Source organism: Verticillium alfalfae, genomic scaffold (genome assembly GCF_000150825.1).
Source record: "Verticillium alfalfae VaMs.102 supercont1.2 genomic scaffold, whole genome shotgun sequence".
Taxonomy (NCBI): Eukaryota; Fungi; Ascomycota; class Sordariomycetes; order Glomerellales; family Plectosphaerellaceae; genus Verticillium; species Verticillium alfalfae.
In genome coordinates, this window is record NW_003315037.1 from 1,504,487 (window position 1) to 1,517,876 (window position 13,390).

The 13,390-nt window shown below is 56.5% G+C and overlaps 4 protein-coding genes across 4 annotated transcripts in view; 1 reads left to right on the forward strand and 3 right to left on the reverse strand.

Annotated features, from left to right (window-relative positions):
- Positions 1-3,451: 3,451 nt before the first annotated feature.
- On the forward strand, positions 3,452-4,306 carry VDBG_01924 (predicted protein; the record flags this gene model as incomplete). Its single annotated transcript, XM_003007690.1, has 1 exon — positions 3,452-4,306. The coding sequence occupies one exon, from the start codon at positions 3,452-3,454 to the stop codon at positions 4,304-4,306; it is 855 nt and encodes a 284-aa protein (XP_003007736.1).
- Positions 4,307-5,298: 992 nt separating this feature from the next.
- Positions 5,299-6,622, reverse strand: VDBG_01925 (conserved hypothetical protein; the record flags this gene model as incomplete). Its single annotated transcript, XM_003007691.1, has 3 exons — positions 5,299-5,525; positions 5,576-6,368; positions 6,425-6,622. The coding sequence occupies 3 exons, from the start codon at positions 6,620-6,622 to the stop codon at positions 5,299-5,301; spliced, it is 1,218 nt and encodes a 405-aa protein (XP_003007737.1).
- A 1,529-nt stretch (positions 6,623-8,151) lies between these two features.
- Positions 8,152-10,336, reverse strand: VDBG_01926 (conserved hypothetical protein; the record flags this gene model as incomplete). The annotated part of the gene is made up of 2 exons (XM_003007692.1): positions 8,152-9,093; positions 9,176-10,336. 2 exons carry the CDS (start codon positions 10,334-10,336, stop codon positions 8,152-8,154), a joined length of 2,103 nt encoding a protein of 700 aa, XP_003007738.1.
- Positions 10,337-11,900: 1,564 nt separating this feature from the next.
- VDBG_01927 (conserved hypothetical protein) overlaps positions 11,901-13,390 on the reverse strand; it is a gene marked incomplete at both ends in the record, with an annotated part of 3,353 nt that continues 1,863 nt past the window's right edge. Inside the window, one exon of the mRNA XM_003007693.1 lies at positions 11,901-13,260. Coding sequence (XP_003007739.1) covers positions 11,901-13,260 — 1,360 coding nt within the window. The remainder of the gene's footprint in view (positions 13,261-13,390) is intronic.

A 13,390-nucleotide genomic window follows, 5' to 3' on the forward strand; every position in this document is an offset into this window, starting at 1 on the left:
GGGGGAGGGGGGGGCGACAGGCATCATGCCACTGTCCACGGGCGACGAGGAGGACTGCGAGAGAGCAGGAGGTTTCTGCGAAGCGTGGCGTCTCAAAACTTCAGCCTAGGCGACTTTGGACTGCAAAATGAGACTGCCGCTAGGGCGGGGTGAAGCCGTCGATGGGCCTACCACATGGCATAGGTTGGTGGTGGCCACCAGATGAATAGCAAGGGTCCTGTCATGGCTGTGTGTCTTGACATGCTGAAGCTCCCGTGCAGCCAGCCAGCCAGCCAGCCAGCTAGCTGCATACTGGGGAAGGGGATTGTATCGCGGGTTGCCGGGTGGTAGGTAGGTCGCAGATACGGGTTGTGCGTATCTGAAATGTGGGGCGGGGTTGCAGAAAAAGGCCGGCGGTCGGCGAGGCATTGGACGCGGAGATGGCTGCCCAGTCTGGTAACTGGATGCTGTGCCGTTGAAGCTTCTGAATCGCGGATCAGCCAGATGAGGATGCCAACGCCGTGCAATGGCCACCCCGGAGCTGACTGCAGTCGAAGCGCGGCAGGCATTTCCGTCTCTGATTGACAACAACGCCAATTTGCCTTACCTGTTTGTATTGTTCCAATCCCGCCCGGCCGAAGACGCATGCGATGGGAGGTCAGGCCAGGTTGGTATGCCAATGGGGATTGGGATACTGAGAGCTGCATAGATGGAAGGAACATGATGGTGGCATGGTCATCGGGAGTACGCGAAGGTCTGGGTAACAAAACCAAGACAGCCAGTGGGGGGGGTGGCCGGTGGGCAAGTCCTCGTCTGAGGCCGTCCTGCTGGCCAAAGTTTCGTTGTAGGTACCATAGCAGGCATGATCACGGCGGTAAGTACATGTGAGTGTTGGAGAAGGTGCTATCGCACGACGAGGAAGCAGCGACAGAGGCCATCGGCCATCACCGCCTGCACTACTTTTAGGTGCCTTGGGCTGAGCAGCCATCAGGCATATGCGCACTCTTCCTCCGTTGAAGCCATTCGATCTTTGTCCATCGTCCACCACACATTTTCCTAATCGTACCAACCATCACCCACGTCCCGAGGCAGCTATCAACATCAGAGGCACCTAGCGCGCACCTTCGGGAGGCTAGCCAGTGCGCCACCGGCGCGGTCCTATCTATGCCACGCCTATCTCGCCGAGACCCGCTCAAGAACCCCCAAGTCCCGAAAGAGTCCACCCACGCCAGTCCTCTCTAGCATTTCACGTATCAATCTACCAACGAACCTCCGGTTGAAGGATCCTCTTTCAGCCTCGGTACCCAACTCGGCGTATCACCTTCCTCCACAGAACACTCACCAGCAGCCCGTCGCTATTACCAACACAGGTCAGATACAGAAGGCAGGACGTGCAAGAGAGGCTGCATCTGTGACCATCGCGGTCGTACTTGTGTTGCCAGGCGTTCTGGGTCTGCTACTGAATGACAGTTGAGGGCGAGCCCAAGGCCCTGGTGGTCCTACACTATTAATTTCCTTCCGCGCTCGAACAAGGCACGTTGCGACAGGCTACATCGCATATCCCGCCGCCGGAGTGTTGGGACATCGACCTAGGTCCATCATCTATCACGACTTGGTGAGAGCTGAGAGGTCGTCCAGCTCGTCCCAGCCACTGACCCCAAAGCTGTCGTCGACCTTTCTGTCGGTCATTAGCCGCCGAGCCGACGGAGAACTCCCCAAGAAGAGCCTTCCAGTATCCCCTCGCCCGGACATGACCCAGACGTATGCTGAGGCATGCCAAGGTTCCACGACAGCACGCCGTGCACTGGCAGTCAAACTCAATAACACGCGGCTCACACACCTGAACGCTTGACATCACCCCTGAGATCACCTTTGTAATTACCCAAGCCAGTCAACGAGACCAGCCTGTGCCAGTCTCGTCAGTGTCGGCAATGAAGTTGGAGCACACGACACACAATATAATTCAACGTGCTGGGAGCCCACAGAAGACATGGCGCCGACTATGCCTCACCGCCCGTGCCCGACGAGGGCTAGCAGTGGCCGTCGAATGTCTGTTTAGCGGCACGATGACGCCCTTGAGCCTCATCTCGTTTGCTGAGGCATCGTGGACGCCGAGTGGGTGCCCCGTCCTGACTTTGCTCACGCACACGGATGATGACGACGCCGCAAGCAGCACCAGGAAGTTTGTACTACTGGCTATGCTGTATTCTGACCGACTGACACACGAATAAATTGTGCTCGGGGTTCTGGCTGGCCCGTGAGGTCCGATGTTGACGACTGAGCGAGCCCATTGGCTTGGTTGTAGTCGTGACACGGCATCACAGCATCCTCATCATGGTTGGCCTATCGACATCTTGCTCCAACCGGGTGGCAATAGCACTGTGTCTCGTCGTTTTTTGTGGCCCTTTGGCCGTGGTCGATAGCCTGTCGTCAGTCCGGCTGTCCGAGTCCCGACGCCAACGCATAGGGGCTATAGCGATGATGTTCACTCCAGCGGTGAGCGCGGCTCACGCTCCGGAGCCGACTACTGGAACGACTGCCGGCGCTCCTACGTGGGTGACAGTTTGACGTCAGGGGATCCCGAGCGCTAGGGAGGATCACGCGACAATGGAGGACAGCGGCCAGCACACGGATCCTCGAGACGATACGACGCGAGAAAAAGGCGCGAATGTCCCAACGACTCGAGGGGTTAGGTTCCACTATTTAATCCCGCGGCGATGTGCAGCGTAGGCGATCACTCACAGCCGCGTGAAGCATCCCCACGACACTCGCCCTTCATGATCGTGGGAGAGCGTGGGAGCTCATGCAACTGGTGCATCACACAAGTGAGCGGAGAGAGGACCCAAGTTTCAGCCCAGGCCCTCGCTGAATGGCGGTCTGCACGACGCTCTGCTGCAAGATGTCCTCATGCGGCCCATGTCGGACTGGCTGGACGCGCTTCGATTGGGATTTGATGTTTGGTCGCTTGGTCCCGGAGGGGAAGCATGACGTCAAGCTTGAGGACCCTGCGTTTTACTCTGCAGCCCACCTTTTCTCGTTCGAGCCCATCAATCATTGTCAACGTAGAACGCCCAACCTGCCAAGCCTGCTTTTTATTCTCTCTCCGCTGCTGCATCGCGCCAATCCGGGCTGGCATCGTGGCCCGTTGAGGTAGGTCCGGCCGCTGCTGCTACTGCCATGGGTGTTGGTTGATGCTTGTTGGGAGTCCTCCATCAGCCCCTTTCCCCCGCAATCCTGTCAAGAGGTCAAGAGATCGACGCCTTGTGACGCTTTTCCTCAGGCGACCCTGGGCGACACTGCATTTCTTCAATCGCCGCCCCCCCCCCCTTGCATTTACTATATATTCCCCTTGGCTGCCCACAGCTGGACATCGTGACGCTATGTGCACTGCATCTTTATCCTTTTGCTAAGCTTCATTGCACTGCGCTTGGTTCTCTCTCTTGTCTTCCTGGAATATCATAATCCAACTCACATGGCACGCCATCAAAGGTATCCGGCAAGAGAAGTCGATGCCGGCTATCCCCCTTACGACGAGCCACCGCGACGTGTTGCCGACCCCTATGATCCTTATCCGCCGCCACGTTACGCCGAGAGGCAACGCCGACAAGAACCCAGTTATCACGATGATAGGTTCTCTCGAGACTATCCTTCTGGCTCAACGCGACGCAACTCCAGAGATGTTCCTTTTGAACGCCACCAACACGATGTACGGCCTGTCCGCGGCGCCTCCGAGATGAGGCCTAGTCGCGGTGGCTTCAACAACTCTCCCGAGCCCGCCCCAAAGTCCAGGCGCGGCCGTAGCGAAGCACCACGATCCTCACACGCGCCAAGATCAGAGTCTCCTGAGGCATATCGGCACCGAGCCACCCACAGCCGCCCAGCATATGATCGAGACGATGACGCATACAGGAGGAATACCAGAGCCAGAGCAGGGTCTCTGGATCAAGGATACGGCCCAGCCTCCAGCCGCGAACGTCAGAAATACCCCCCACGCGCCGCTGACACACGCCACTCTCGTTATCCGGCCTATGGCCCCAGCCATCCCGATGATGCTGGCGAGGATGACTTTCGCCGCCCAACAAGAGCGCGCACTCAGCCCATCCCTCCTCCACCACAGCATCACGAACGCCGCGCGGAGCCCGACTCGCACTATCCGACCCGTGGTCGTGCTCGCAACATGTCCCGTGGGCCCGACCATGATCCTTACCATGAGGCTCCCTCTCATGCCCCGCCTCGTTCCCGCTCTGTTCCAAGCAAGCCCACAACCCCCGAGCCCGCAGCAGGCGCCGCTCCAAAGCGAGAAAGGCCGCCGGCTACGCCGCCATAGGCGCCGCCACCCGCATGGCCATCCAGGCCGCGCTCAGGCTGCCTACAAGCTTCGTGACGACCCATCCCCGTGGATGGCGAGAAGGCGTTCGCGTCGCACTGCCGCCCTTTGGCGCAGCTCGTCGACGCTTCGTCGGCTCCAAAGCGCTCCCCGGTCAAAAAGGGCGGCATGCGCCACCAGGCCATGAAACAGGCGGCCGAGGCGGGCATCAGGAACTTTGTCGTCCAGCCTGCCACGACGCATGCGCAGCAGCACGTGCACGACGCAAGGAAGAAACGATAGAGTCCCTAGACTATGTGTGTCTGTGGTTCTGATCCAAACTTTCCCGATCTGCCGCTCTTGTCTTTCTTGCATTTTCGTACCCCACATACCGACATGTGTGATACATTCAACTCGACTATGACCTTCAACGAATGAACAGAACGGACACATTGGATATGCGCTCTCTTGGACGACGAGGGAGTAGGCGGCGTTATGAGGTTTATGATACCGATATGATCTTTGCACAAGGCAATTCTCCAGAAAATACCATGGTTGCGGTCGCCTAGTGTCTCTTCTCAACTCTTGCCTGTCGATACTAGCCTAGTGAAATCAATACCCCCCTTTGATCGAGACGCCACTTCAGACTGTGATTTGCTATGAGTGAATTTTGAGGGCTGCTGAGAAGCCATTGACATCACAGGCAAGCCATGTCTCTGATTTGCCATCCCGCCCTTCACCAAAGTCCGGAAGCAAGCTGAACCGAGACTCTCTCTCACCCCCCGTCACCTCGAAACACATACACGTCTGGGGGGACAGTAGTACTCTACACAAGCACATGCTTCCGGCCCGGGCCATGATGTCTGGGTCACAACCTTTCAGCCGCTGTCTGACCTCGTGTCGATCCGGGGCACTCCCATTGGCGTATACGTGTCTCGCCCGCCACTATAAGTGCCTTCATGTCGTGTCTTGTGTCCACGCAGTACCCTCGCTTTTTGCCAGCCGCAGCCTCTTCAATCAGTTTTGTCGCTGCTGCCAAGCGGGCCTGGCACGGTTTCCAACGTGGGCGTCTGCAGCGGGTTTTCAGCATTAGTTGCCAGCTCCTTCTCATCGACCGTTTCAGCGGCGCCGACTTCCTCAGGCGTGCCGCCCGTCACTACACCTTGGGTGTCTTGAGAGTTGCCGGCTTCCATCGCCGCGAGGCGAGCAGCGCGACCTTCCTTCTTCCGTGGTTGGGGAGCTGGAGAAAAGTCAGATTCCGTTTGTCAACAACTTAGTTGGTCGCCTTACCTCGACCGTTTTCCTGGACGTAGAAGCGCCGCAGTAGGCCCACGGCCTCCTCGCGTCCCCATCCGCCTTCGATCTCGAAACCGCGCTCAACATTTCCGCCATCGCCATCCGGGTTGGACTGTGGCATATGGTATTGTCCGTTCTGTGGCTTGGGAGCTAAATGCGTCGACTGAGCTGACTGAGCTGACACGGGTCGTGAAGGGGCTGTTGTGCCGCTGTCATTATTGTCTGATTCTGAGGGCAGTTCCTTAATGTATGGTCTGTCCTGTGGCCTAATAGAGTTCAAGTGAATACTGAAGACGCCGCCAGCACCACCGAACTTGTCGTTCACAGCGCCAAAGTAGACTTTGCGAATTCCTAGCTGTCTGAGCAGCCCGGCGCACATGACGCACGGCTCGACAGTTACGTATAGCACTGACTCGCGAATGATGGAGCGTGGCACGCGAGGGTCGGGATGTTGCTTCTGGCCATACGGATAGAGATGGCCATTCTTCACATACGAAGTGTCCTTCAGGCTGGGGTCAGGACCAAGCTCGGCATCCTTCTCGCGGTCTCGCTGCTCGCGCTCGGCAGCGGACATCTCGGTCGGGACATGTCGAGGTTCGGCAGCTGCGTCATCCGATGTCACGCCCATGGGACGGTAGGAAAGGAGGGCCGAGACGGCCATGAACTCGGCATGGCGAGTACCATTGCGCGTGACATTTGTTGCGTTCATGCCCTTGGCGATGACTTTGTTGTTGTGAACGATGACGCAGCCGACGGGCGTCTCGTTGGTGCGGAGCGCAAGGCGAGCCTGGGAGAGTCGGTCAGCTTCCTTTCCCTCGAGAACCTCAGAAGCGCCACGCATACCATATCCAGGGCTTGGTCCATGAAGCCGTGGTGAGTTGCCTTTTCACTATCCGTGTCAGCTTCCTGCTGTGAGGGGCCAGCGGAGGAAGCTAAGCCTGCTTTCCCGGGCGACGCATCGTCCAGCGACAGGCGAGCCATCGAGCCATCGAGGCCGCTGGACGCAGGCGGTCGATTCTCTTGGTTGGCATGGATCGACATGTTGTTTGTTGGGGAGACTGACTCCGAGGCGTTACTTTCGACGTCCGGTTTCGCGTCTGGTCCGTTATCTTCTGACTGCGCAGAAGCTGTTGTGGTGGTGTCCTCGGATTCGCTGTACTGAGACGAAGACACAGAAGATGGAGAGCGGGGGATAAGGCGGCGAAAGAAGCGATTCAGAAATCGACCCGTAGATAAAAATCGACGATTCCCCTCAGGCGTTGAGGCTGATTCTTGTTGTGCATTGGAAGAAGAAGCAGCAGTTGTTGGTGGTGTTGTTGCCACTGCCCGGGACAATGACTGCCCCGAGGCAGGAACCGGGGCCTGATTCACCATTGTAGAAGTTGCGCTTAGTGTGTAGTACCTTCCTCTCAAGATTTTCTCTCTTTCCACGGTATCGGCAGTTGAGGTTGACCAGCAACGTTTCGCCAGCCAGGGACACTTCAGTGCGAATGATCCTCTCAACCCGCTCTGCAGTTGAGCGTCGTCCAAAGAGAGAATCGACTTCCAACACGTCTCTCAATCCGATTCACCTCTAATCCAACGGTCTCACAGCTTTCTCTCCCTCAAGAACAAGAGAATAAGAGAATAATGAGGAACAAGGTGTGTTGTGCCACCAGTCAGCCACGGGCCTCAATGTTGCATAATGACAAGGCCAAGTGCTGAAGACCACTTCACATCAGTACCAGACCAGAACAAGGCTCAGGGACGGGACTTTACCACTCAACCACTTTGAACGCCTAAGAAGAATGACTGGACTATTGCACACGGAGAGCGACTTGAGTTTCGTTTGCTGGTGTCTTTGACGGAGAATATTTTCAGAACTTCAACGTCCACCGAAGTGGAGCGCAAACACGTGATCACGTGATATCGAGCGACATATCTCGATGTTGGTGCCTGAGAACTTACAGCCATCGTTACTTCTCCATTGCATTCAGAGTCTTTATGAAGTATTGAATACTGAGCGGAACTTTCTATTACCTGTACCCTGCAGTGTTGCCATGTGGGTGGGTGGAAAACGGAAACGCACGTTGGTAGAGATGCTCGTCCAGTATGCTTATCACGACATGTTGAGTGGGCCATCAATTAAGCAATGGGGAGTGAATTATGGACACCTGCTCGAGAGAGATATTTCAGCCAGAAGTGCGGACAGAGACACAGTCACGATCACGCAAGGCCCAAATTTCAGCCAAATCAGTAGATTATCGACAGACCTCGGGGCAATAAGCGCACACATCCCAGCTACCTCACCTCCCCAAGCCCGTCCAAAACCCTTCACACTGACTGACCCATATGCCGGTCCCGGCAAAACCACCACCAAGGCAGAAACGTGGACCAAAATGAAGAACAGAGGGGTATCTCGAAAAACCAAATATGCTCCCAAACAACCGACAACAGTACACACGCTAAAGTGTACAGCTACACGGCGGAGCACCCCCGTCAGCAAGCGGCATCATTGAGTAACGACGCAGCGGAGGAACGGGTATGCCGCATCCAAGCCAATAGACAACAAGAACGAGGTGGCCCATCTTTTACCGAGTGAGCGCCAGCAACCTAGAAGTCGCCAGGCGCCCCATCGTGGGATAGAACGTGTCCATATGGCGACACTCGTTATGTGCTGTGAACCTCCAGCTCTCGCATCGTCGAGAGAGGAAGCTCTGCTTGTTGTCTTGACTCCTGGATAAGGGAGTGGTTTTGTGGATTCTCTGATCCGTACCTGACCATGCGGTCTGGGGGCAGTAGAGCGACCCCAGGGCGACAAGCCCAAGCACAAAGGAAAGGAGGCATACCGCCCTAGACAGGGGTACGCAACCAAGAACGCCGCATGCCACCACCATGCTAATCGCATGGGGTGTGGGCAGAAGGCTTGACATAGTCTCGCCTGCAGATGACACGGCAACGGAAGTCCCAGGCACGCCGCTGCTGCGTACATCGAGGGCACGGGGCATAATTGCGAGGCGGGCTGACGACGAGAGCTGTGACTTCTGCATTGACGCACCAGTCCTTAGTCGTGCAGCGACCGTTGTCGACGATGACGCGTCCGAAACGGTAGTAATCTCGGAAGTACCAGCAACCGAAGGGCGTAAGCTTGATAGTGGTGCTGAACTGGCCGCCGCGATATCGCACATGGCCTCACCAGTCGCACCGCGGGACCGAGGTCGAGACACAAAGTCTAGCCTGCCACGACCGGTGGACGAGCTGTTTTGACGAGTTGCGGACGATACTGTCCTTGGCGCATCTGTAAGAGGTTCATCCTGACAACTGGTTAGTGGCATCGGCATGATTTGGGACAGGTATTGACATACCACTTGAGTATCGGGGAGTTTGTGGAGATGCTGTAGATGGTGCACCGGACGCTTGGCTCTCATCAGATGAAAACCAGCGGTGTGTTCTGTGTCTGCGTCTGCCTTCCTACACCCAACGTCTCCGCACCAGAGTTGTACCAAGGTAGGCCCGCTCGGGCCATTCTGAATCTCAAGGTATCCGGGCAGAGAGCCAATCAAGCTAGCGCTCGCTGTAGGGGTTCGACGAGGATGGACGGGCATTGGAAGCCACGTTGTCGCTCCTACGTTCCCCGTGGAAGTTGGCAATGTCGTTGACAGGCAGAGACTCATCGTCAATAAAGCTAGCAGCAGGCGAGAACAGATCAAAGTCGACGTAGTTGGAACCAGAGCTGCCAGCACCCATGTATGGGAGAGACGGTGGCGTAGTTGGTGGTCGAGAGACTGGCTGAGACTGGGCAGTGACGGCTGGCTGAGAGGAGGATACAGAGCTGTTCGAACCGGGCGAGAAGTGACCGGCAGGGTCGAAGAAGAAGTCGTAGTCAACAGGGACACCATACATGGGCTCATCATCGTAGTGAACGAATGACTCCCAAGACTCTTGGAACTCGATTGTGGTCGCGGGAAGCTCAAAGCCGGCAAAAGCGTCATCCATGCTGAAGGAAGACGCATCGAATATGCCTAAATCTTGTGGCGCGGCAAGTGGTGGTTCGGTTGCGGCTTGCTTGAGCTTCTTGGAAGGCTTCGGTCGTGATTGGGATTGAGAGGGTGCCGGAGCCTGTGCCTGTGTCGTCGTGCGCTTCTTGTGGCTAGGGTCGCATCGGATCTTCTTCTTCTTGCAGGCGTCGCACGCCTTGATGATTCTCATCAAATGTGCGTGGTCGCGCTGCTCCTTGGTCTTGCAGCCGCGAGAGGCCGAGTTTGTGATGTCCAGACCATCACGGGTCATGATCTTCATTCCGGGGATGTGTGAGAAGTCATTAGCGGGCGATCGAGATGAGGAGGCGACGGCCTTCTTTGGGGCCTTCTTGGCGGCCTGCTGGGCAGCAGTATCTTGGAAGAAGGAAGCAGGGGTCGCGATGTCGACAGAGGCAGGCGTCGAGAAGCTACCGTCCGAAATCACAGGAGACACAAACTGGGATGCGTATCCGGAATCCTGGGCGGGGCTTGAACTGGCAGACGAGGTTGCCGTGTTACGTGCTGCTACTGGGTAGTACCTGAAGGTCTCGCCGGTCAAGCGAGAGTACTCGAAGAAGTCCATGGAAACGAATGAGCGCTTGTCCTGGATGGAAGCATCCCCGGGAATGTAGGCATGGATTAGCTCGTCCAGCAGCTGGCTGCCCATAGCAGGAATGAACTGCAGGGCAGCGCCCAGGTTTGGGCTGCGAAACCGAAGAAGCCCTGCACGGAGTCGTTCCGAAAGCATGGCTGTCATTGTGGTAGGGTGAAAGTTGACGGCAGGTCTGGAGTGGCGTTGTATCCTCAAGACGGAGTTTTGATAAGGTCTAAAGCTGGCGTGAGAGATAGCCAGACTGGTGGTTCTTGAGGTGGATTCGACGTCAGAGGTCAGAGAACCTGGGCCGAGATGAGCTGATGCACGATCCGAGTGGCAAGCTGCAAGCCCAGTAACTCACCTTGGTGTAATGGCAGTTGTCGTGGATGATGGATGTAAGGGTTTAATGAATATATTCTGGTGTCGGTACTTGGCATGCAAGTCACGGTAGAGGGGGGCACTGAGTAAGCGGCCGTGGGCCAGGAGTGCAGTCCGACAAATACTGATCTGGAACTCGAAGCTATCGCTAGCTTGGTGGATCGAGCAATTCGTGGCCTGATGTGATCAGGAAGATTCGGTGGCGAGGATATGGTGAACGGGAGGAGAAGGAGGGCAGTCTAGATGTTGCCCGACGGGAGTCACGAAGGGTATTTCAGTGAGCCATCGGACAGGCGCACCCTCCGTGATCCAGGAAGGCGCAGTGGGTGGTTTGGGATGAGACCGTCGGCGAGCTGAAAGGGGAATAGCGCCTAGACGCGGACCCTCCTTCTGTCAGCCAACCATATCGACACATAGACTCGAAGAGGGGCTAGAATGGAGCCTTTATTGGCCGGTTCAGCCCACTCCTGCACGGATGCTGCAGGCTCTGTCGGCGAGGACGCATGAGGCTGATTGGCCAATGGCGCGGGAGTCAGAGTCACGTGATCACATGTGAGTCAACGCAAGCCTCGGATCCTCATTGCTGCATTGAGCATTCGGTCTATCTGCAGGTGCCGATAAAGAGAGGGAGGTACGAGTATGGGTAGCTTGTCATCAGAAGGAACCACGCAAGGTCTAGGCAGCACCGGTCCCCATTGGAGCCTCCAGAATTGAACCGCTGCTATCAAGAATACGAAGCCGCTCTGCTGAACATACATGTACACCTACAGACGAGGTAGCTCGACTTAAGGGGTCAGCTCCCGCGGTCCCACCCGCCCAGTAAAGGTGCACCCCGTGCTTGGCGGGCTGGCGACGTGGGTGGAGGTACATGCTGAAAGTACCTGCCTAATGGAAGGTCAGAATTTAGTGAGGGTCGATCACTGTTGTGAGATCCGAGGACAAAGGCACACTGCAAGGCGGAAAGCACGGATACGACATCCATGAGTCAGCCCCACCTCTTGAAGCCACTGTGGCAGTCCGGCAAAAGCTCGCTTCTCCAGCACGACGCCGCGATATCCATACGAGTGCATGATGCTACTAAGGTCTACAGGAGAGATCATGCAATTCATCTCATCCCAAAGGTATCCGTGCCTTACTGGACGCGGCGCACGCCTCTCTACGTCTATAGCCGCGTGCAACTGAGTAGCAGAACATATGAAGATCTAGATCTTCTGGAATGCAATATACCGCTCACGAATAGAGTTCATCCATTCGCCAGCTTTAAACGCCTCTCCGATTAATGCACCAGTATTCTGGGGAGCCCGATGGTTTTCTCCTCTAACTTCTTTGTACTCGATAGCCGGCAAACTCATGAAGGCCGCCCAATTCCTAGCAGATCGTGTGCTTGTATGCTCCATGGACCCCCGTTCGCTCGCGTGAAGACAGGCAAAGTGGCAGACGAAGGGCCAGTTGGCTCCTCGGCCGACCGGTTCCTCGTGGCGGCATCCAGATTCGTGGACTCTCGCGCCGCTGTAGAGGCTCTAACGCCAGCAGCCTGAGGTATGGCACGAGAAAGGCTGGCTCGGACAGCGCCCCCAAGTTTACTAGGCCTAGTGGGAGGGACAAACTTAGGAAGCCTTGCCTTCTCTCTGACGTCCTTTGGACGCGTTTTCTCGGCATCAGCTTGCTTCGCTCGAGCCTCCTTCTCTCGAGCCTCTTTGAGCTGACTCTCCTTTTCCCGAGCTTCTAAGCGAGCCTCCCGTTCCAGAGCTTCCTTCTCTCGAGCTTCCAGACGCGCCTCCCTTTCTCGTGCTTTCCGTTCACGATCTTCTGCTTCCCTCGCCTCCCGTTCGCGGACTTCTCTTGCCAGAGCCTCTCTTTCTCGCTCTTCCTTCTGTTTGGCCTCTCGTTCTTGAGCCTCCTTTTCGCGGGTCTGTTCCTGTCGGAGCTCTTGCTGTCGTTGCTCCTCCTCCTCTCTAGCTCTCCTCTCCTTGGCCTCACGTTCGCGAGCCTGTCTTTCACGAATCAGCTCTTGCTGTAGCTCTTCTTCTCTTGCCTTTCGCCTGCGTAGCTCTTGCTCGTGGGCTTCTAGACGACGCCTCTCGGCTTCTCGAGCTTCCCTCTCACGGGCTTCCTGACGTCGCAGCTCTTCTTCACGAGCTTGTTTTTCACGAGCTTGTTTTTCACGAGCTTGTTTTTCACGAGCTTGTTTTTCACGAGCTTGTTTTTCACGAGCTTCATGTTCGCGGATCTGCTGTTGGCGCAGTGCTTCTCGCCGAGCTTCGTCTTCGCGAGCTTCTCGACGTCGCACTTCCTCATCACGAGCTTCCTTCTCGCGGGTTTCCTGCTCGCGAGCTTGTTGTCGACGCAGCTCCTCTTGCCGAGCCTCCTCCTCGCGTGCTTCCTGTCGGCGCTTCTCTTCTTCCAGAGCCATCTTCTCCTGTCGTCTCTTTTGTCGAGCTGCTTCCTCACGCGCCTCCATCTCCCTCTGCTTCCTCTCAGATTCCTCTTGAACCTGCGTCTCCCGCAGCTGTCGTTGTCGATCTTCTTCTTCCCGTTCTTTCCGTACCTCCCTCGCCCGGAGTTGCCCTTGAATACGTCCCTCATCACCAGCTTCTTTCCTTCTGGCTCCGTTCTCCAGGCCTTGCTTGATGACCGCGGGTTCGTCTTCGTCGCTTGCGAACGTCATGGATTCACGCATGCGAGCGATAGCTGCTGCCTCTCGGGAACTATTGGCACTATCATAGAACCCAATGATCTCTTTGCTCTTGACGCTCCGCCGCAAGGTAGCCAAATGGGCCTATTGATCCTTGTGGGAGCTTGCGTCCGTTTGGTGGGGCGCTTCCACGGGAGTCGAAG